The 23,360-nt window shown below is 30.7% G+C and overlaps 4 protein-coding genes and 1 non-coding gene across 8 annotated transcripts; 1 reads left to right on the forward strand and 4 right to left on the reverse strand.

Moving 5' to 3' along the window:
• Window positions 1-364: 364 nt before the first annotated feature.
• LOC127261264 (uncharacterized) lies at window positions 365-1,634 on the reverse strand. Its single transcript, XM_051289533.1, has 3 exons — window positions 965-1,634; window positions 679-799; window positions 365-597 (listed from the first exon to the last, which is right to left on the reverse strand). Exons 1-3 carry the CDS (start codon window positions 987-989, stop codon window positions 402-404), a joined length of 342 nt encoding a protein of 113 aa, XP_051145490.1. The 5' UTR covers window positions 990-1,634; the 3' UTR covers window positions 365-401.
• Window positions 1,635-3,892: 2,258 nt separating this feature from the next.
• On the reverse strand, window positions 3,893-6,161 carry LOC127260760 (ubiquinol oxidase 2, mitochondrial). Its single transcript, XM_051288673.1, has 4 exons — window positions 5,619-6,161; window positions 4,884-5,012; window positions 4,316-4,804; window positions 3,893-4,212 (listed from the first exon to the last, which is right to left on the reverse strand). Exons 1-4 carry the CDS (start codon window positions 6,024-6,026, stop codon window positions 4,153-4,155), a joined length of 1,086 nt encoding a protein of 361 aa, XP_051144630.1. The 5' UTR covers window positions 6,027-6,161; the 3' UTR covers window positions 3,893-4,152.
• A 6,816-nt stretch (window positions 6,162-12,977) lies between these two features.
• Window positions 12,978-15,320, forward strand: LOC127260762 (probable protein phosphatase 2C 9). 2 transcript variants are annotated; one of them, XM_051288676.1, is made up of 6 exons: window positions 12,978-13,246; window positions 13,440-13,536; window positions 13,959-14,198; window positions 14,284-14,557; window positions 14,629-14,783; window positions 14,877-15,320. In XM_051288676.1, exons 2-6 carry the CDS (start codon window positions 13,498-13,500, stop codon window positions 15,009-15,011), a joined length of 843 nt encoding a protein of 280 aa, XP_051144633.1. In that variant the 5' UTR covers window positions 12,978-13,246; window positions 13,440-13,497; the 3' UTR covers window positions 15,012-15,320. The 2 variants fall into 2 exon arrangements, with proteins under 2 accessions (XP_051144633.1, XP_051144634.1); XM_051288677.1 differs by having other exon boundaries at window positions 13,467-13,536.
• LOC127260761 (metacaspase-1-like) lies at window positions 14,812-17,272 on the reverse strand. Of its 3 annotated transcripts, XR_007840806.1 has the most exons (6): window positions 16,832-17,272; window positions 16,402-16,726; window positions 16,205-16,316; window positions 15,922-16,107; window positions 15,474-15,622; window positions 14,812-14,828 (listed from the first exon to the last, which is right to left on the reverse strand). XR_007840806.1 is itself a non-coding variant. In XM_051288675.1 (5 exons), exons 1-5 carry the CDS (start codon window positions 17,121-17,123, stop codon window positions 15,566-15,568), a joined length of 951 nt encoding a protein of 316 aa, XP_051144632.1. In that variant the 5' UTR covers window positions 17,124-17,272; the 3' UTR covers window positions 15,381-15,565. The 3 variants fall into 3 exon arrangements, 2 of the variants coding, with proteins under 2 accessions (XP_051144632.1, XP_051144631.1); XM_051288675.1 differs by lacking the exon at window positions 14,812-14,828 and having other exon boundaries at window positions 15,381-15,622; window positions 16,423-16,726; XM_051288674.1 differs by lacking the exon at window positions 14,812-14,828 and having other exon boundaries at window positions 15,381-15,622.
• Window positions 17,273-17,467: 195 nt separating this feature from the next.
• On the reverse strand, window positions 17,468-17,553 carry TRNAY-GUA (transfer RNA tyrosine (anticodon GUA)). Its single transcript is given in 2 exon segments — window positions 17,468-17,503; window positions 17,517-17,553. It is a non-coding gene; the product is annotated as a tRNA-Tyr (tRNA).
• Window positions 17,554-23,360: the final 5,807 nt, after the last annotated feature.

Consider the following 23,360-nt stretch of genomic DNA (forward strand, 5'->3'; position numbering starts at 1 on the left):
TTATTTTTGTCATTTTCATTTTCATCACAATTATACATACGGCCTCATTTTTCATATAGTATTAGAAATATACATTTATCATGTATTTATTTTTGTTCTTTGTTGTTATTATTTTCATAAAAATATTTTAAATATTTATTTTTCATGTCTAAATGTGAGCAAAATCTTCATCTTCAAAATTTATTATTTTTTTAAGTAAATGATTTTTTTTTTGAAAAAAATAAACTAACTGTTAATTAATATAAATACAATATATTCTTTCACGGCGTTAATACTACTATAACTAATTTCAAATACAAAACGTTATGCCTAAACGGTAGTACCAATTCAAATTACTAAACCGAGCAAACATACAATCAATTTCGATAATCTATTTCACAACATTCGTTGGCAGAAATTTTCTATGGCATACATACACATAGTATCACTAGCATAACACAACATACTACAGTAATAAGTTTCAATTTCTTAACTTGTTGCTTCAAATTTATAATTTCGGTCCCTCGATCATTCATCTTTTTCAACAACCCCGGGGCTAACAACCTTAGCTTGAGGATCTTCTCACCGAAAAAAACCGCACCCGGAGTGTGTTCCTTTCTACACATAATCCACATGTAATACAATGAGTGTTCATCTTATACTATATCGTATGCACTAATTTATAACATAAATTCTTACCTTGGATTTGATACAACAATTGAATCTTCTCTCGGGATTATCGACCGTCCATGAAGTCGCAATACCGATTTCATTCCACAGTAGCATTCCACCTCACCAGATGCAAACGAAGATATTCTACCTTCGAACATCAACACATTTCGAAATGTATAATTGATACACATGAAGCAACACCCAATTATCAATAACTTCACCAAGATTGGAAGATTAATCACCCTACGAAATACAAAGTTTAGTAAAAGGAAAAAATAAAAAAATAAAAATAAAATAAAATAAAAAAACTCACTGGAACTACTATGATGCTTCTCCATTCTCCACTCGTGTCATGTCGACGAAAGAATCACGTTGGAAGACAAATGATTTGATGTCCGCAAGCGAAGGGAGCAGCGGTGAGCGGCCACAGTGGACGAGATTGACGATTTACGGATCAATTGGGGAATTTAGGGTTCTTGAGAATCGATTGGGGGTGTGTTATGGATCAATCGGTTGTGGTAAATTTGTTATTTTTTGCAATTTGGTCCAATCGGGCCAAATTGCAAAAAACAACAAATATTAATTTCAATTTTTTAATTTCCGCCATGTCACTTGCCGACGACGACCACGTCATCTGACATATCAACACCGGCGAGTTACACGTCCGCAACGGCCAGTTCACGTCTACACACGTGACCGGCACGTGATATTTTTCGGCATCGGATGACATAAATAAGGCCGGCGAAAGAGCTACTGTCCTACTTTAAGAAATTGAAAAATATATGTCTAAAAACAATAATTTGACCACATATTGGACAATTTTTGCGATTTTTCCAAAAAATTAAAAATATTAATTTGTCATATATCCATAATATTTATTGCAATTTTTTCTCCCCTACTCTGGACGGAGATATTCTCTATATATCATCATTTTCTTCCCTTCAAATTTAACAACTATTGTTCACTCCATCTTGTTTTTTTTTTTTTTTCCCTCAATTCTCTTAACATACAATATCACTTTTGTTATACCAAAATATAATCAAAAGAAAGAAAAGCACACCCACCAAAAAGAAAAGCTATTAACTCTAATTTTTGCATTCAAAATCCACACCTTTAATTATTTGGAAAAAAAGCATTCAACAAATTCCAACAAAGAAAAAGTTCGACTTCTACTACACTATTTTCAATTCATTATTCTGCCTATTGCTAGTTTCTTACAAATTTATGGCTTGTATCTATATATAGACCACTTTCAACACACACTTATTCACACATCTCTCTCTTTTTTTTTCACTCACACATTCATAGACAATCTTAAATATCGTCAAATTTTTCAGCTGCGTAAAGTAATACTAAAATTCGAGTCGATTTAGATCTGAAAAATGTATAGTTGATTTGTCAGTGACATTAGTTGGAAGCGCCGTGTGGCAGTCTTGGATTTTGAATTGTTTTCATTCTTTTTTAATGAAACTTTTGCAAAATCGTTGCGTTGCGCTTTCAACTAGTGTTGCATGAAAATTTAAAATATATGGTACTTGCCCGTGTTAAAATAATTGTGGATTATTATCGCAATTTGGTGAAATGAACACGGACAAGTCATTATAAAAAATGTAGTTGGTGTTTCCATGTGTCTCGTGAGTTATTGCTTCCGGAAAATGAGTACTTATCTGTTTTTATGTGCTTCACGAGTTATTACTTTTGACAGGAGAGCATATCCCGACTTTATTTTATAAATATGAAACTATTTATTACATTGTATGTAAATTCATTGCATTGGTTATACCGACTCAACCGATGACTATAGAGGTTTGAACATGTTGATCAGTGTGACAGATTACAATACCGAGTCTTGACGGTAGAAATCAGATATTTTTATTGCGGAATAAATTTCAATTTTATTGTAACATCAATGCAACAATTTTTTTATTTTTACGCTTGTAACAATGTTATTGTATTTATTCAAATGTACAATTTCTTGAAACGTGCATTTGTACACTTGTAACATTGTTGTTGTATTATTCAAGTGTACAATTTCTTGAAATGTGCATTTGTTGATGGAAAAAGTTGAAATGTTCAATAAAATATGAACAATCAAATGGCCAATACCTTAATAGTCATACCCAAAATTTGTAAATAGCATTTATATATCATAAATAATTGTGTGAGGAAGCCTACAATTAATAGTCATACCTGCTTAAACCCGATGTCCTGTACAGAACGATAAGATAATTTTGTTTTGATTATTTTTGTTCAAAGTGTGTCACAAGATGAATACGTTGAATTAGAATTTGTTGATGAACAATGTTATGCCAAGAAATTCATAAGATGGCGTGTAGAATCAGTGTTCGTCGGAGATTGTGTAATTTTGATTAATGACGATACCGATGATCCTAAACCGCCCTGTGAAAAAAAATCGAAAGTTTCTTTACGTCTATATTTGTTGGTCCAAATTGTGAAAATAATTCTTGACAAATCAATCATTGGATTTGTCAATCATTGGATTGTAGTGTCATAAGCCATTATGAGGTCGACGCGCCTGCTCCTAATACAATAGATAGTTGGATGAGTTACACTTGAATCAAAATTTCGACTTCCTTAAAAAATATATATATATATATATTTATTGAAGTGTCGCTTCTTTTTTTGTACGCCATTGAGGTAAATCTAGACTTATTGGAACGAAATAGAAACATAAAATTTTGATAGTTTATCGAAGGTTGAAAAAGATGATGTTTTTTGTGCTTTGTTTCGCTGTTTAGGCCATTTTTGGATTAACAATGATCATTTATTACATATTTGTGCGTCAATCATTTGTTGTTGATTCATTTGGAGCCATGTTTTTCTCTTAATATTCGAATTGGAGAAGATGAAAAACATTTTATAAAAGGCTGTTTGGTTGCCGAGGGATTTCTAAATAAAGTTGGTGGCGAAATTAAGGACTATTAATCAAAAAAACAAAAAAACTGGAAGTAAAGTTTTAACAATAAAATTAATTTAGAATTTGAAATTTCAATATATATATATATAATTTGAAAAAAGAATTTTACAATAAAATAACATCCATGATTTACAACAATTAATTATATTTGTATACTTTTTAAAATTAATTTGAAATGAGACATTAGATTTAAAATGTTATTTAAATGTAATATTTTATAAGAAAATCATGTTACATACAAAATTGAATAGCGATATTTCTTATTTGAAATAAAAAACAAACTCCAATCTTACAAATCATTCCATCAAATATTTTAACTTTTACTATTTTTCAAATCTTGTCTAAGCAGAGAACATGCATGCACTTCCAAATTCAATAATATATATATATATATAGATATAGCCTCATTTCATAAATTACACACTTCACCACTTATTTTACCACCACTGGTGTCACAAACATCACATATATATACATACACATATTAAATAAAGCATGAAGAAGATAGTGAAGTACGTACCACATAGAGATAGATAGCATTGTAGTCAGAGAGATCGTCTTCCTCAATGATACCCTATGGGTGCGGGTGCCTCCCTCAGCTCCTTCCCCTGAAAATGAATATCCTGCACAACACCAAAATTCCCTTTAAATTACACTGCCGACTTAGTTCCCATGGAAGATGGATTCTGTTATCTGTTCAATCATATTCCTCAAACTGAAACTTACCGAAGCAAAATGGTTGACATCACGATGGTGAGCTTCATCGGCGCGAATCACCGTAATGACATCTTTCAGCCTCGCGTCTTTAGGAAGTCTCCAGTAGTCAATTGCGATGGCAGGAGCAGGGACGTTGTTAATGGCGCCGCTTTCAATGTCTTTCAAGTACTCTGTATAGGAATGTATTGCTTCTTCTTCCAGATATCCGACGACTCTGTGCGCCATTTTTGGCGACATCAAGTAAAGGATGAAGAAGGCGTTGAAGAAGACTCCCTGGACGGCGAGCACCAACAGTCGCTCGTACCATTTGGGCTGCACCAGCTCCACCATCGTCATCAAGTGCATCCTCTCGTTCTCTGCTTCTTCGAGCAGCGCTTTGATCCAACCTCCGCTCTGCTGGAACTTACGCAGGGACCTCAGGTGCAGCAGCATCCCTCCCACCATGCCCGGAACTGCAGCGACGGTTTCAAGCATCATTGCACGGCATCCGTACCGCCTCTGTAGCACAAGATGTTGCCTTCGGCTCGTCAGGAGTGTTCTCGGTTATTAAGCATTGTGGAAGATTAAGACAACAGACCTGGAAAAATATATCTGTTGGAATTCTGAGAAGCTTTACTGTTCGATATGCTACTTTGTCGATAAATGTCTTGGGAACATGGTGCTTCGAAAGATCGATTGATACATTGGATTGATAGCTCTCCCAAGGCTGCGCAATGAGAAGTAATCAACTAAATGTTCAGACTACTGAAAAACTCCATTCGTATGAAGACATTACCAGTTGCTAGTTCATAATTTATGCAAGAGGCTGGCAGCCAGATGCCATTATCATCTATGTATGAAGCTATTTGGCAGATTCCATTTCCGATAATGTGCAGATAATTCAACATCCAGCCTAAGATGAGTAAGAAATTCCAAAATTGTCCCATACCAAATCAGATTCAGATCAAGATTTAACTATGACTACAGAAATTCATGGACTACAGAATCGTTTTCCATTTCAGATCAAATGAATCCACAAGGTTAATCCAACACATTCATCAAAATTGCAGATCTTATTACCTAGGGCTTCTACAAACAGTATTTGCTACTGGACTGAGGGAGTATAAAATTTATGGATCTGTTCAGAACAAAACATGCATTCAATTGATTGACAACACTGCTATTAACAGTTCATAATTTCACTTGAATCAGTCCGCTGATTTTTGCAAGCCAGAGTAGAAAATTTATCCATAGAAACAGATCGAATCAACTAACAGAGAGATATAGCCATTAACTACAGCAGTAGACGTCGATGATATGAGATTCGTCTTACCATAAAACAGTTCCAAGGCCACTCGGTGCCATCTTCTCTTGTAATTTTAGGTCTAGAAATGCCCCAATAGCTCGAGACCACAGCACCGGTTATGTTCACCTGCTCCGTCGCCACGTCGCTGCTTTTCCGATCCTTATCTACCACCGCCTTCGACTCCGTTGCCACGTCGTTGCTTTTCTGATTCTTATCTACCACCGCCTTCGGCTCCACCGACGCGCTCATCATCCGCCGCCATCCGATCAACACCATACCTATCCCCTGAGCTCGGACACCTCCAACCGCCGACGCATTGCTGTGCGTCCACACTCGCACCCCCTCCGATGACGGCGAGTATCCACCGGCGACCACGCGCCGGAGCACTGCCCTCGCCGCCGAGTGGTTCATTTTCATAAGTTCACGCATAATCATTAATCAAAATCAATTTCGTACAGATGACTGCAGCGCCCTATCACGGAAGAAAAGAATGTCTACAGCGACCACACGTATACCCTCCGTGAAAGTGGGCAACAAGATGACGTGTCGTGATGCAAGTGGTTGGTCTATGTAGACCAAGTGCACCGGAAAATAACGACGACGGTGTGGAGAGTTATTTGAATTGACCGGATCGTCAACTTACGGAACTGCCCTTTAATATAAAATGAATACTTATATGGTGTGTGCGGTTGCAGGATAAGCAACGTGAAACTAACCGTCCGATCATTTGTTCAAGACTCAAATTACCTGAAAACATGACCTGTCAAATTTGTTATGTAACATGTTGCGATTGTTTATTTAATGAATTTTATTGCTCCTCCGTCCCGACAAGTAACATTTTTTTTTTTTTTTTCACGCATATTTTTATATTAATATTATACGGTGTTGTAGTAAAAAAATTAAAATATTTTTATTATTATTGTGTAATATAAAGGTGGTGATATTTGTATAATATATTGTAAATTAAAAATATATTTATTATGTTAGGTACTTAGTACAATTACTAAATTATGAAATCGTACTCTTGTTTTGACACGGAAAAAAATGAAAAATAAAACTTTTTCACTGGACAAAGGAAGTGAGTAGTATTATTTTTTTTAACCCTCAAATTTCTTAAATTTTAAATTTTGAATTTTCGTTTTATAAAAAATACTCCCTCCGTCTCACTTATCATGTTCATATTGTCGTTTCTGCCCGTCTCATGTCTTATGTCACTTTCGTTTTTTTAAAACTGATTATCCATTTAATCTTCTTTTAAATTTTTAAATTTTTTATTTATATTATAGATTAATTATTTTCACTAATATATTCTTAATTATTTATTAATTATATTTATCTTAAATTTTCGTGTCTACGCCAAAACACCCTGTGGGATGGAGATAGTATTTTTTTTTACAAAATATCTCAATATATATTATTTTAATATTAAATACAAATCAAATCAAAATAAATACATCTCGGGTGTGTTTGTTTGTGAATTTTAATTTTTTTGTTTGAATTTTTTAATATTAAAAAATTGAATTTAAATAATTATTTGATGTGATATTTTGAATGTAAAACAAATTTATAGTATAATATAAGGAAAAAAAATAATTATTTGATTTGATATTTTTAAAGTAAAAAAGAATTTGAATAATAATCTCTTCTCTAAAATCTACAAATTACACAACTCTCATTTCTTGACCTTTTGGCTAAGATAAAAAATAGTAATCTAAATATAAAAGAAAATTATTAAATTTATTTGATTTCTATGTCAAAATTTAAAATTACTATTTTCTATATTTTCCAAATCTCAATTCCTTTATAAAATACAAAAGAAATTAACACAAATTTTGATAATGGAAAAAATATTACTCTCTTCTCTCCTATTGAAAGGTTATCATTTTCTATTTTTATTGTAAAAAAAGTTATCATTTCCTAATTTAGTAATTGTACTACTTATCTAACATAATAAATACCCCTTCAATTTACATTATATTACACAAATGTCATTACTTTTATATTATACCATATTAACAGGGGTATTTTTGTTCTTTTTACTACAATCCAATATAACGCTAATATTAAAAAATCTATGTGTAAAAAGCAAATGTCACACTTCCAACTGGACAGATAGTGTATTTTGTTTGTACAATTTTTATAATATTGGTATTATTTTATTTTATAAAATATTAAATTCAAATTCAAATAAAAAATCAAACAAACTCGTATAATAAAATTTTAAAAATAATTGTCACATTAATTTATTTTATTTAAAGGATTGGAAACGGAAAGCATCTTTACAAATAATCACTTGGTCAGACTCTCGAACCTTCACCTAAATTTTATATTATAATCTACCAATAATCACTTTGATTAATATACTTATCAGTTTGTCCATTTGTATCCATGGTTTTCGTTTTATGAGTTTGGTTTAGGTTTAGGTAGCTACTCTATTTCAACTGTTTGAATAATTAAATAATAAATTTAATTATTTGATAAATTAATTTTTTGAATAAATTTATTGAATTTAAAAATTATATATGTTAAACAGTGATGGAGGCGCAAGAGTTGCTCTGCCTTAAAAAAAAAAGAATTTTGGTGAGATTGAAAAATATATATTCTTATCATTTTGAATGAAATTAATAATGAAAATATACATTTTGATATTGGTGGGTATTAAAATATTTTAAGGTTTTATTGGACATAAATTCAAAAATTTGGACCTGTAGACAAACTAGTAGGGCAGCATGTCTGATTTCGTAGTATCAGAACACTAAAAAATGGGTGGGTTTGCACACATTAACTAAGGGCAACAGTCAGTAATCTGTTTGGTCGGTTGGTCGGTTGGTCAGTTGGTAGCATCAGAACAATTACTAAAGACGGTTGCAACTATAAGACGGTTCTTTAGGGCGGTTGCAACCGACCGGTAATCCGGCGCACACGATCCCATAACCGACTTGAGAGATATAAAATGGCATCTCGCATTTGGCAAAAGATATCTTCAATCAGCATCAATTTCAAAGAAATTCACGTTGGAATCACCTTTTTTATCTCTCATCTGTTGCTTGTATTTTTTTTCATATTTTATATTTCAAATTCAAAATTTTTACTTTTTATTTCAATTTCAAAGAAATTCGCGTTGGAATCACCTTTTTTATCTCTCATCTGTTGCTTGTATTTTTTTTCATATTTTATATTTCAAATTCAAAATTTTTACTTTTTATTTCAATTTCAAAGAAATTGGCGTTGGAATCACCTTTTTTATCTCTCATCTGTTGCTTGTATTTTTTTCATATTTTATATTTCAAATTCAAAATTTTTACTTTTTATTTAAAACAGCATCAACCAGATATATTCAATTAATATGAAAATATTAACTTGATAAATATTGTTCCAATATAATCACTTAGACAATTCATATAATCAATAATGTAATTGATGTATGCGGCGAAAACGACGGCTCGATAGGCTCGAGCTACCCAAACCCCCATGTGGCCTTGCCACTTATCTCAAGAGATTTTTGAATTAAAGAGGAATGAGATCATACTTAATTATGAATAGAGTTAGAATTTAAGATTGTGTTTATTTGTCTTAATTTTTTTAATTATTATTTGAATTTTATTTTTCCTAAACTATATATATATATATTACAAAATATAATACCCCATCAATACAAGTAAAAGGTATACATATTTTTATTTTGAAACGTACTATTACAAAATAAATATTTTATTAAATATTTTATTTTTTTTCATAAATATTCTTATTATACATCACATTATTACACTGCTTCTAACTACCCACCGCGCCAAAAATAAATATTTACTTTGTAAGTAGACGGAGAGAGTATCAAATATTATTAATTTTTTACCTACCTCACTTCAACATCAAAATATCATTATTTTTTAGTATTTGTGTCGAACCAAATCTATATAATTATATGATTGATGGAATATATAATATAGATAAAAAAAAAATGAAAAATTATACTCCATAAAATTTGAATGTATATAAATATATTTATTCATTAAATAAAAATATAAGATTGTTCATTTTTTTAAAAAAATAAGTGTGATGAATTTTAGCCCATGACCCTGTCAAGGCCCAATATCCAAAGTCTGGTCCGTCTCACCAACAATTTTAGATGAAGTAGTTTTTTTTAAGTGTGATATAAAAATTATATTAAAAATATAAAATATATTATTTTAAGCTGAATATTTGACCTTTGATTTTTTGCTTTTAATTTTTTTTTTAATTTTTAATGAGTATTTGAATTTTTTTTTATATATAAAATATTTGATGGTTATTATTATTTTTTAGAGAATGGTAATTAAAAATACTGCTAGAAGAACATAGCAATGAGCCAATGATGTGTGATCTCTCTATGTCCATATTTGTACTTGAGATGGTTTACATTTGTGATTTTGATTCATTACTTGAGTCACTTTTGAAAATGTATATTGTATTCTAATGTAAAGTTTTTATTTTAATAGAAATAATTCAAAAACACCAATAATATTAAGCACACAAAATTAAAATTAATGGGCAATATATTTTATGCAATAAAACTTGTTGTAGTTGGATCAAATAAACGAAATACAAGTATAGTAATAAAAATAAATGAAAACAAGCTAAAAAGGAAGGAAACAAATATAGATAAATAAATTGCATGAAATGAAAAGGACATAAGAAATACAAAAATAAAAAATAAAAATAAAAATTCAGCATCTGCTTCTGATTGTTCGGGAGTTTGAATTTTAAGTTGAAATTTGAATAGTAAAAATTTTACATTTGAATAGTTGTATAATGTTATATAAATAAGTGTTGATGTAATATTTTAAATGTAAAATTGATTTTTAGTATAATATAAAAAATAAAAAATAAGTGTTTGATTAGATATTTTTGGATAAAAAATAAGATGAATAGTGTATTTAAAATCGAATCTCCAAACAAACACATGTAACTGTAATCCTTTATGACCATTTATCCTCTCTATATATATATATGGCCGGAGAGTGCTGAATTTTTCCGAACTGTATTGAACACGATATGTTGATAAATACACACAATATACTAATAAACAACACTCGATTATATTACTATTAGCAACACATCATTTATATTAATACTTCTCTTTTATTCAAATTTATTCTCATTTTTTTTTGTCATCTAAATTATTATAACTTTTTTTTTAGTAAAAAAATATCATTTTCTTTTTTTACTCTAAAAAGAAAAGTTTATATTTTTATCTATTTTTCTTAAAAAAGTTATGCTTGGTGAAATAAACACACAATTGGATAAGGAAGATGGTATCATATCATATCATATATATATATAAAAGAGCTCAAAAATGGACCCCACATTTTTGTTTTTATTCTTAGATTTAGAGTTTTTTTTTTTAATTATCAAGATAAGTGATAGAGGATGTGAATGACAGTTTTGAATTATTGATAATATTTTTTTATTGATAATATTGAATTGTTTTGTTATTCTTCTTTATTAATAATCTTATATATATTTATAATTTTTAGATTTTTTTTTGTTCTTTCAGAATTGTTTATTTTGTTAGTGTTTTTTCGTGCAGCCATAAAGTTGGAATCCCAAATACTTTTTTGATAAAAAATTTTTTATTGATAAAATTTTTGGTATTATCAATAAAAAAAAATATTATCGATAAAAAAAAAATTATCAAAAAAGTATTTGAGATTCCAATTTTATGGCTGCGTCAGAAAAAATACAACAATAAAGAAGAATAACAAAACAACTCAATATTATCAATAAAAAATTTTTATCAAAAAAGTATTTGAGATTCCAACTTTATGGCTGCACAAAAAAACACTAACAAAATAAACAATTTAGAAAGAACAAAAAAAAATCTAAAAATTATAAAAAAAATATATATAAAAAGATTATTAATAAAGAAGAATAGCAAAACAACTCAATATTATCAATAAAAAAAACAACAATTCATTGTAAATGCATCAATGATAATAAATTTCAATATTCTTATTCTCACCGTTTAGTCGTATTATCCTTCCCTCACATGTCTATATATATAGAAAAAAAAAAAAAAAGTTTTCCTCCATTAACATTAAAACTACCATCCCAATCCTACTATTTCAAAACTATCATTCACATCCTCTATCACTTATCTTGATAATTAAAAAAAACAATAAACTCTAAATCTATGAATAAAAATTAAAAAATTGTAATTAAAAAAAAAAAATTTCAAAATTCTTGAGATTGCAGGATTACAGAATTTTACAAAAATATGGGTCCAGTTTTGAGCTCTTTTATGTATATATATATATATATATGATATATGATGATATGATATGATATGATATGATTTGTTTATTGTGGAGTGGTATGGTAGTGTGGTGTGAACTCGTGATTGCCCGATGCTTGTAAATTTATATGTCATATATGGTTCACCTAGTGTGATTTGTTTTGTCGGTCCTAGTTTGGAGGATATTGGATTCGGTCGGGGTCCATTTGCTACACATAGTTCGTCTAGTGTGACTTGTTTAATTTGCAAGGTTCAACCAAAAATTTACCGGAGTGTACTTATGAGTAGCAGGTTCGAATTCCAAATTATTATAAAAACAAAAATAAAATTGTTTATTGTTCTTAAAATTATGCTGATAAAATTTTAATTGAAATAAAGGTTTCGTGTAGCAAACGTGCAATCTTAATTACTGTCAATGTGAATCATATTTTTATTAACTTTTAACCAGTTTACTTTTCTATAAAATTTTACAAATCAGATCTCATGTAATTATAAAAGTAAATAAAAGAATAAATTTTTTGACTAAATAAAACACACGCAATAAAATTTACCATAAATTAACAATAAGTATTCCAAGCCAAACATGCAAAGTAACATTGAACAGACGTCCTGTAATTTTCTATACATTATCTATTGTCTACAAAAGGTATGCTTTTAAATTTATTAGCAAACAATATTGATTTTAGAGATTTCTACAAGTATCTCATTTTGCAAACTTTTGCATTTAAAAGAAATAAAATTAGTGCAGCCTTCTCCCTTTAGTTTATTGATTTTTGTTTTTTAGTTTTTGTATTTTGAAATAATGGGTTGACTTTCCTTTTCTTTCTCTTCTTTCCACAAAGATGAAAAAGAGAAAAAAGACAGACAAAAGACGATGAGGGCAAGGCTTAGCACAAATCAAGAAAGCCGTCGTTGGGATTGGAAATAGTTTCCCTTTGAGATAACCAAAGAAACAAGAAACAATTAACAGCGACGAGCAACAATCGAAAAACAAGAAACCCCCAAATTTGAAAATCTTCTTTCTTTAAAAGAAAAACCCACAAGGGCTGACCAATAAAAGGGCCCCCACACCCCACCTCACCACAATAAAAGAAAACAGCAAACAGATGGAGAGTGGATGGATGGATGTAATTACTAACCAAATCGAAGAGGTGACTGTGAGTGATGAATGTTTGGGAAATCTTTATATTTTGGGGAGATTAAAAAGAGAGTAGTAGTAGATAAAAGGAGACAAGAAAGGCAACAAAGTCAACAGGGGAGAGACAAGCCAAGCCAAGCCAAGCCAAAGCAAGAAGAGGGCTTTGGCAAACATTCTCGCCTGCATATCATACCACCATAAATACCACTCCCCTCCCATTTTGAATTCGTCTTCCAATCTGCAAAGGTAGTCTAATTTTTTATGTTTTTGGTCTTCCAAGTTTATTTTTTGATTTCGGGCTTTTTTTGTTCTAGTTTATGGAGGTGTGATGAGGGGTTGTTTGTCTGATTCTTTTGGGGGTGAATTTTGGTGCTGGATGACCTCTAGTTTTGATCAAGATTTTATTTTAGTTCATTTTATTTTTTTGTTCTTGTTACAGGTTGCTGTTTCTGGCCTTAATTTGCAGGTGGATGTTGGGTTGAGTTGTCCTGGGAATAATGGATAATCTGTGCTGTTTCAATTCTGTTTATTCGCAGGTGAGGCTTTGTTCGATTGTTCTTGTGTGGAAAGTTTGGCAAAACTTCTGCTGCTTTGCCCTTTTCTTATTTTTGGATTTTGAAAAGAAATATATATGTAGTTGGATGATGGTTGTGTGGAGTTAAGAATTAATCAGGCATCCCTATTCTTTGCAAAACAGCAACTGATTTATTTGTTTTTATAGTTTCTATTAACGAATTTATCAGACAAGTCTGAGTTTTGCTTCGTGAATAGACCATTAGTTGAGGTTTTGGAATTTGTATCAGGCTTCAATTTACTTTCGTGATTCAACTATTAGGGAAGACTTATTGTAAGGATGGTCATCTATGTCTCAATGGATTGCATTTTCTTACCCAAATGTTGCATTGGATTGAATTCATGCGTGGCGATTTTCATAAAGTTAAGTTCTTGTTTCCTTTAGATTTCGGGAGGAAGCTCGTCGTGCAGCTCAGGCAAAGGAAGCAGCAGCCGGGGGCGCGCCAAGTATGGATACAGCTTGGTAAAGGGAAAGGCAAATCATCCCATGGAGGATTACCATGTCGCGAAATTTGCCGAGTCTCAAGGTCGTGAGCTCGGCTTATTTGCTATATACGATGGGCATTTGGGAGACAATGTACCGGCTTACTTGCAGAAGCACTTGTTTGCAAACATACTAAAGGAGGTTAGGTTCGATATGAGTTATCTACATTGTCCTTGTGTTTTTTTTGTTTTTTCGTATCTTTAATTTTTTGTCGAATGCCAAACAGGACTTTTGGACCGACCCCGGAAGTTCTATCAGCAAAGCTTATGAAAGAACTGATCAGGCTATACTCTCTAACAGCTCCAACCTCGGAAGTGGTGGTTCGACTGCTGTCACCGCAATTCTGATAAATGATCGACATCTTTGGGTGGCAAACGTTGGAGATTCACGAGGAGTACTTTCCCAGCGAGGGAAGGCTGTGCAGATGACTGTCGATCACGAGCCCAACAGTGAGCGTGGCAGCATTGAAGATAGAGGTGGATTCGTATCGAACATGCCAGGTACTAATTTAGATGTGAAAAATGGTAATCTCGGATCAAGTTGATTCATTAAGCTTTTAATGCTATTCCAGGGGACGTTGCAAGAGTTAATGGACAGTTGGCTGTTTCCCGAGCTTTCGGAGACAAGAACTTGAAAATGCAATTACGGTCCGACCCTGACATCAGATTCACTGAAGTAAATTCTCAAACAGAACTTCTGATTCTTGCCAGCGACGGCCTATGGAAGGTTTTTTCGAGTTCTTTTCCTCTCCCACCGAATCCTTTCCATGAACTGAGTGACAAAACATTCTTACTGTGTTATGTTAAAAACTAACTTCAGGTAATGTCGAATCAAGAAGCTGTAGACATTTCGAAGAAGATTAAAGACCCTCAGAAGGCGGCAAAGCAGCTCGTGATGGAAGCATTAAAGAAAGGAAGTAAGGATGACATATCGTGCATTGTAGTCCGTTTCTAGAAAATGAAAAAAGGGGAGTGCCTTTTTATCGATTTCTAGCTACGCCACATACTATTTAAACCTCAGAGAAATCTTCTTGCCTTCGAAACATGACATATTGGATGCTCTTGCTTGTGTAAAATTTCATCTGCAGTTAGTAATTTCCTGTCATTATTTCATGTAGGAGAAAGCCTTTCTCTCTCTCTCTCTCTAGTTATATATATATATATATATATATTAGGGGATGCAACCATTGTTCTATGTATGGATGTGTTGGTGTGGTGATGAAGACAGAACATTATCATCTATATACAAATTTATTTTCATCGATGAGTTTTACTTCTTTTGCGAATCACAGTCATTCTTTTGTAATATTAGTAAAGGTATCGATTCTGAGGAATCCGGTGTACATTATTTGTAATCAACATGATTATTTGAAGCTTGTCTACAGAAATACAAAAAGAACTTCTGAGAAGATGAAACCTTTTGCAGTAGACACAAGAAAGTCTTCTTTCTGCCACTAGGTTGCAGGTTGTAGAGTGTTCCAACCATCAGTATCCCAATCATCTCCATGATCAGAGAACGAACTTTGTGTCTGTGTTGAACACGTGGGATGAGGAAAGCAGAGGATCCTGAACATGTTTTTGAGATTCATATCAGGTAAGAACCTATTGCAGGACTTACTTAATGTTTAGTTTTGATTGCAAAATGTGTACAAAATTGGTAGCATTTGTCGATTATGATTATAATTGCAGAGTTGCTGCAATTTGATATGAACTTGATCGATAGGTACTTGATGTGATATACTTTTTTGAAAAAGATGAATAGTGTCAAAATTGAGTCCGAAACATATGTAAGAACGAAGATTTATTTGCTACTTATGAAAAGAATTAAAACTATTTTGCTTTTTTTGCAAGAATGGAATGAAGACCTGTAAGATCTTGCGCTGGAAAACTCTCCGAAGTCCGGCACCTACACATCCGACTTTATCGTCTTGCTTGAGGGAGGCATGCATATCGTCAAGTATCCCTTGGTAAGTTATATTTCTGTTGTTTCGAACAGCTTTTACGAACGTCCATGTCATAGCTCCGCTCATTTCTTTCGTTGGTGAGAAGCCCTGCAGGCGGCAAAGTCATATTTTATTCGAACAATGTTATTCGAAGCGTATAATTAGTTGTCGTTGTTTTACAGTCGAATAAGAAAACATAACTAACCGATGTATCTGCAGCGAGTTGATAATCTTCGCAGGCACTAATGCTGATAACCTTTCCTCCGCGCGTGCCTTTGAAATGGTTAGACGATATATGGTTCGCGTCCCATTCTCCTCTGACAAAACATCACATGCAAAAAAATAAATGGTGTTAGCGCATCGAAGATAAGAAACAGATGCGTATTCGAAAAATCGACGTACGTGTTCATGTTGTGCACGTACGGCAAGTCGAGAACAGTCCCGCTGTGACAAGAATCGATGATCGCGTGCAGTTTGACATCTTCGATCATTGGCTCGACTAATGTTTTGTTAATGTAGTTATCCAGAATCACTCCGTTCGTTTCGAAATCGACAGGGCAGATGGATTCGTCGAATCCATCAACCTCGTCGCCGTGTAATCCTCTTTGTCTCAGGCCGTGCCCCGAGAAGTAGAACACCAATGAGTCCCCGGCTTGGATTCCCCTCGTCAGCCATTGAAAGGCTGCCTCCATGTTTGCCCTTGTCGGAGGTTTGTACGGCTCTTTTTCTGCAAATATTGTCCCATTGCTCGATCACTTACAGAGATCGTAAGTTTCGATTTATCTTAAAGATCGATACATGAGTTTTCGAAACGATTCTGTTTCTGAGGTACCTGCGAGGACCAGGATAGAGCTGCGGGGGAAATCGAACTGGCCGACTAATAAATCCATCATGTTCTTGAGGTCGTGGGAGGTACCCTTAAGCTCGAACTTCTGATTTTTGTAGCTAACACAGCAGAGGACGGCGCGCTTTCCAGGCGGCGCTTGGCCGGAGGTTATTTCAGGCGGAAGCGAGCATGCCGGAGGCCTGATGTTTCGACTGTTGGCTCTCGAGTTTCGTCGTCGACCGGTGGAGCAGAACCCCTTTGGTTCAGCCATGATTTTTTTCTCTGGTATTTGGCTCATCTGCCTAACTGATCATTCATTTGATCGATCAATTCTGTGTTCTAACGGCCACATTTATTGTTGTATCTGCTCAAATCTTTACCAAGAACCAGATGCTCTTTACCATTGTGAATCTGATAAAAAGATGTTGTCGTGGAAACAAATTTGAATCGTTTTTCCAGGAAAGGTATGATTATCAGTGGCAGAAGAATTTTGCATATAGATTTTAAATCGTGTTTCTTGTTCAGTGGAGATCACTTTTTTGCGATTCTTTTCTTTTGAGCAATCTGGAAAAATGAAATATAAATAATACTATAAGGAAGGGAAGATTCGAACCAGCGACCTAAAAATTAACTTCAAAAAATTCCGACCTGCCGGATTCGAACCAGCGACCTAAGGATTTCAGCAAGTCCACTACAGTCCTCCGCTCTACCAACTGAGCTAAGGTCGGTTGCTGTTGTATTTTTGTTTAGACTAAATTATATATATAAGATCCTTTTTGCTATTTTTTATTATTTATTCATTAATTTTACTGTTCAATAATCACTCCTCAATATTAATTCAAAACGTTTACCTCAAATTTTCGGGTGTGATTGTTTTATATTTTTTTGTTTTTGGTGTGTTTGACTTGTATTTCTAACCATTTTTTTAATTCTAAATATAAAAATAATATATTTGAAATATAAAAACTAATATTTTATTTATTTTATTTTGTTTTATTTTTATTAGACATGAGTATTATTATTTTTAATTTTTATTTTATCATTTTAGAGTGGATCAATTTTCCAAATTATATACTACTTTCGTTCTGCTGTAAGGTCTCATTTATTTTTTGTGTATTGATATTTGTATATTAATTATTATATCAAAACGTAGTACAAACTAAGAAAATTTTGCAAAAATATTTCAATTAGTGTCTTATAATATTAATAGAATGATATTTGTATAAAAAAATATAACAATATAATAATATTTTTAATATTATATAATAATTCAAAAGATAAATGTGACCATTAGAGACGGACGAAGGATGAAAGATACGTTTCAATTACAAAGAAATTAAGCATATTTTTTATTGGACGAGGAAAGTTCAAAATAATAGAACTTAGTGATGTCCTATATAGATTGATAATGGATGGTGTTAATATATTCATACATTATTGACAAATTTTACTAAATTTTAATTATGTTCTATGATTGAATATATAATTCTCAATAATATTAATAAATTGTTGGCATATATGAAATATGAAGTACATGCACAGGGGAGCTGATCCAAAGTTGATAGCGTTGTCCAGTAAAAGATAATCTGGTGGTGTAAAGGTTGGATTTGTGACTGTGAGGTCATGGGTTCAAACCTCCGACGCTTTAAGTTACTTGCCACAGATGGTTCGCCTAGTGTAACTTTTCTGTCGGGCCTGGTTTGCAGGGTATTAAGTTCGACCGGAGGTTTACCTAATGCGCACTTTCGAATAGTGATTGCGAATTCCCACGTTATTAAAAAAAAAAAAAGAAAAAGAAAAAAAAAAAGAAAAAGTGATAGCGTTAAGGCGGTGAGATGTCAAATTGTGATGGTTGTACCGAAGTTATATATATGTCGTCAATTATTGAAATTTGGACAATCATTTATTATTATTATTATTATTATTATTGTTATTCAATTGAATGTGGGAATGAGGAGGCCTTACTTCTTTGGCAATGATTATATGCTTCGGTTTCAGTGGTCATATATTTTTAAGATAAATAATAATAATAAATATAATAATTTTATATTGCATATATTGTAATAATATATTACTCCATCCGTTCAGTTACAAAGTATACATATTTCTATTTTGGGACGTCCAATTAAAAGTAACTATTTTATTAAATACATACTTTTTTTTTACAAATACCCTTACTTTACATCACATCATTACTTTTATACAAAAAAAATAAGGGCAAAAATATCATTATACTACTTTTACATACCCACTATAATTAAAATACTATTATTTTTTAAACTTCGCACCAAAAATAAATGTATATTTATTGTTTGGACGGAGGGAGTATATCATTTTGCTTAACATAATATATTAATAATTTCATTATAATAGATACATATACAACTTTATACATTTTTATATGACACAATATTTCATTATGTTATACTTATTACGTCCCTTAACAATTTATCTATTTTTTTCATTTTTGTTTGTCTATAACAAAGTATTTTTTTTTTTTTTAGTAACTGTACAAATAGATTACACAAATGTCATTATCTTTAATCATACAATACTAATAAGAACAATTTAGTCTTTTTACCTTTACTTCTACTACATTTCAATATGATACTAATATTTCTAAAATTCCGTACAAAAATAAAATAAATATATAAATACGAGACGAAAGGAGTATAAAATTTACATTGTCTATATATGTTATAGTGCTGATTGAATCAAACAGCATTGAAACTGCCGTCATAATTATATACATGGTTCCAAATTAATTATTAAATGCATAGATAAATAAATAAAGGGTGGCCGACACAACAGACGACTTATGGATATGTTCTCACACAAATCATTAATTAATTTTGTCATTTAATTACCTAATTAAATTATAGGATCATTATGCGAATTAGACCTCAAAAAATATTGTCACCACTAGTAACATTTCTAATTAATTATATCCATCTCCAATCATTCGAGACCAAACATTTCTAATTTATTATTATTATTATTATTATTAAAATATCATATTACATCACTGTTCAAATCAAACTAGAACTCAAAACCTTTAAAAAATTAAAATCAAAAGAAATAGACCATATCCAATAATCTAATTCTTTCTAAAATTGGAATTATAATTACATCCTTCAAAGTAATGCACTCTATCTATATAACTTGGGAAAATTATACACACATATAATTTGGGAAAATAAAGTTTAAATTTATTAATTAGGATTTATAAGTTTGCTTGGTTTGTAATTCAAAAAAAATAAATAAATTTACTATTACAATATTATTCTCAATAAAAATATAATAATTTTATATAATATTCTAAAAGTATACATTTACATTTGGCGCAGTAGGTAAAAATAGTGAAATGACATTTTTGCCTTTATTTTTTTTTTTGTATAAAAGTAATGATGTGATGTAAAGTAGGGGTATTTGTGGAAAAAATGAGATATTTAATGAATATGTTACTTTATAATTGGACGTCCCAAAATACAAATATGTATACTTTCTAACTGGACGGAGGGAGTATCACATTAAAATACTATTAAAATTAAAATTTAAATGAAACCTTAAAGTTAAATGCCAATCAAACAAGCCCAACAGAAATTTTGCAACAAGATTATATAAAAATATGTGCAAAAAACAAATTGTTATTATTGGTACCATAGCTAGATTAGTAGTATTTTCGTCACAATCTCCATTATTGAACCCCTCCCGTGACAAAAACCTAACTTTAATTTTTAGCTTATTATTGGTTGTCCTTTTAGATTATTTTGAATTTTATTTAAAAAAAAGAAAAAAAAGAAAAACTGAAAGTGATCGAGTATCTTTTTATTACTTAACTATTACACTATAATTGTCTATTTTATTTTTTAGTTTGAATTTTTGAATAATAATATAAAAAATATAAAGTAATTATTTGATTTGATTTTTTTTTTTTTTTAAAAAAATAGAAACTAGATAATAAAAATCCACAAAAATAATTCAATTTTTATATTTGATGTGAATATACTTATGTGAGACGTATGATAAAAGTTTGACTCATATATATAATTAGAAACAAGAATCAAATGCGTAATAATATTTTGGGGAAAATATATATATATATATATACTATTCAAAATTTAGAATTATGTCATTTTTAGAATGCTTTAATATATAATATATATTTGAAATATGATCACCATTCAACACACTATTATTGATATATAATTACATTCATTAAGCCACAAAGGAATTTAAAGTTTTCGAAGTTGTTTGTGGTAAAAAAAAAAAAAAAAAAAAAAAAAAGTCAGCAATTTGAATGTAGTTTTTATCAACCCGACGCATATCAAAATAAGTTATAAGTTAAAAAAATTAAATAAAAAATCAACGATTGCCGGACAAGTTTGCGCATAGTAAATATGGCCCTCCCTTTCAACCCATGAAGCTAGCTTATTAATTGAGGGCAATGCCGGTTTGATTGTGCATGGAAATGGTGTGTTTGGAGGAGCCCGGCATTCATTTCTTCTAGTCTTATCTTTTCCATTGAATCGTCCTTAATTGATTTTTTTTTTTTTTTTTAATTTTTTATTTTTTTTTTGCGTATGTTTTTCTTGTTAGTTTTTTTATTGAAAAAAAAAAAAAAAATCAATGGAGAAAATGATACCCAATGAATTGTTGGAACATTGGACACATGCATGACAAGTTTTTTTGAATTTCTACATATAGATGAAGTTGGGGTAACAATCTTACAATTCAAAGCTTGTACTATCCATTCTCATAGAGTTTTTGGGCATTTCCTTGTGCTATATATGCTCTTTTAGATGATTATTATTATTATTATTATTATTATTATTATTATTATTATTATTATTATTATTATTATGTAACAATGATAGTTTTCAATAAAAATATAACTACTTTCGTGTAAGGATTCCATTTACGTTTTGCGTGTTAATATTTGAATATTAATTATTATATCAAAACGTAGTACAAATTAAAAAAAAATTACAAAAATATTTTTATTAGTATCTTATAACAGTATTATAAGAACATTTATAGAAAAAAATTATTATTTTTAATGTTAAGTACAACGAAGTAAAAGATAAATGTGACCCTTAGAAGCGGACGAATGAAGTATATTTTTGTTTTGCAAAGCATCATATTTAAATAATTGTTCAAACAATAAAAATTAAAATTATATTTAAAAGAATACATCCAATTGTTCAATTATATAAGACATATATGACTTATAAATGTACTGATTGAATCTAATCAATAAAGTGATGATACAAACAATATATGATCTCAGTTAACATAAAAAATGCATATGTATTGTGTTAATTGAAATCATACGTTACAATATATAGAGTGCGTTGTATAAACATATTTTATGTATTAACTTTAATCATACTATGTACAATATGACTATTAGTGTAATATTAGTTCACCGTATTTGAATTATGTTAATATGTTGTATTGTAGATTTATGTTTTATACTCCATCCGTCCCGCTGCAAGGTTGTTATTTGATTTTTTGCGTCATTGTACTTGACATTAAAAATATCTTTATATTTGAATGATTTACTCTAAAAATGTCATTGTATTGCTATTATAATAGACTAATAAATATATTCTTGAATTTTTTTTCTCGATTTGTATTACGTCTTAATATAATAATTAATATTCAAATATCAACATATAAAAAGCCAATGACAACCTTGCAGATGGACGAAGGGAGCATTTTCTTTGTCAATAATTAATATGTTGTCAATACAATACTAAAACAAATTATTCAATACCATAGTGGTGGCCAAGATACACACATCATATTTCGACTCTTCAATATTGTTTGTTCTTTTGGATAAGTTAATTTTTTCACCCACTATATTATTAATTATTTTTAGGGTAAATTAATTTTTTAGTCATGTATCTGACATTCTTTATTATTTTAGGACTTTATGTGGAACTCTGTCTGAAAATAGTCCCGTAAGTAAAAATTTTTCGCTAAAATGGTTATCTGGTGCCGGAGTCACCACACTGGCCTGCCGTTGCTGACGTGGCGTTGACGTGACTGACATGTTATTGCCACGTAGATGTCATGTCAGAGACACGTGAAATTTTTTTATTTTTTATTTTACAAAATGTCTTGATAAGCTATTTTTTTAGTCCCGTATATGACCTCCTTTATCAATTTTAGGACATATAAGTGAACTTTGTCTCAAAATAGTCTTGCATGTAAAAAAATTTTGCTAAAATGATTCTTCGACGTAATATCTATGTAGTGATGACATGTTAGCGCCATGTTAGCAAAGGTTGATAGCGTAGCGAGTCCGGCACAGGAGGACCATTTTAACGAAAAAATTTTACTTACGAAACTATTTTCAGACAGAGTTGACTTAAAGTCCTAAAATAATAAAGAGAATCAAACACGGGTTAAAAAAACAATTTATCCTTATTTTTAGTTTTATTTTCTACACTATATAAGAAACTCCTCTTCAATAAATATAATTATTATTTTTTTTTATCAAAAAGTAAAAGAAATTACATTTATAAAA

Source organism: Andrographis paniculata, unplaced genomic scaffold (genome assembly GCF_009805555.1).
Source record: "Andrographis paniculata isolate CXL003 unplaced genomic scaffold, ASM980555v1 Contig62END, whole genome shotgun sequence".
Classification (NCBI taxonomy): Eukaryota; Viridiplantae; Streptophyta; class Magnoliopsida; order Lamiales; family Acanthaceae; genus Andrographis; species Andrographis paniculata.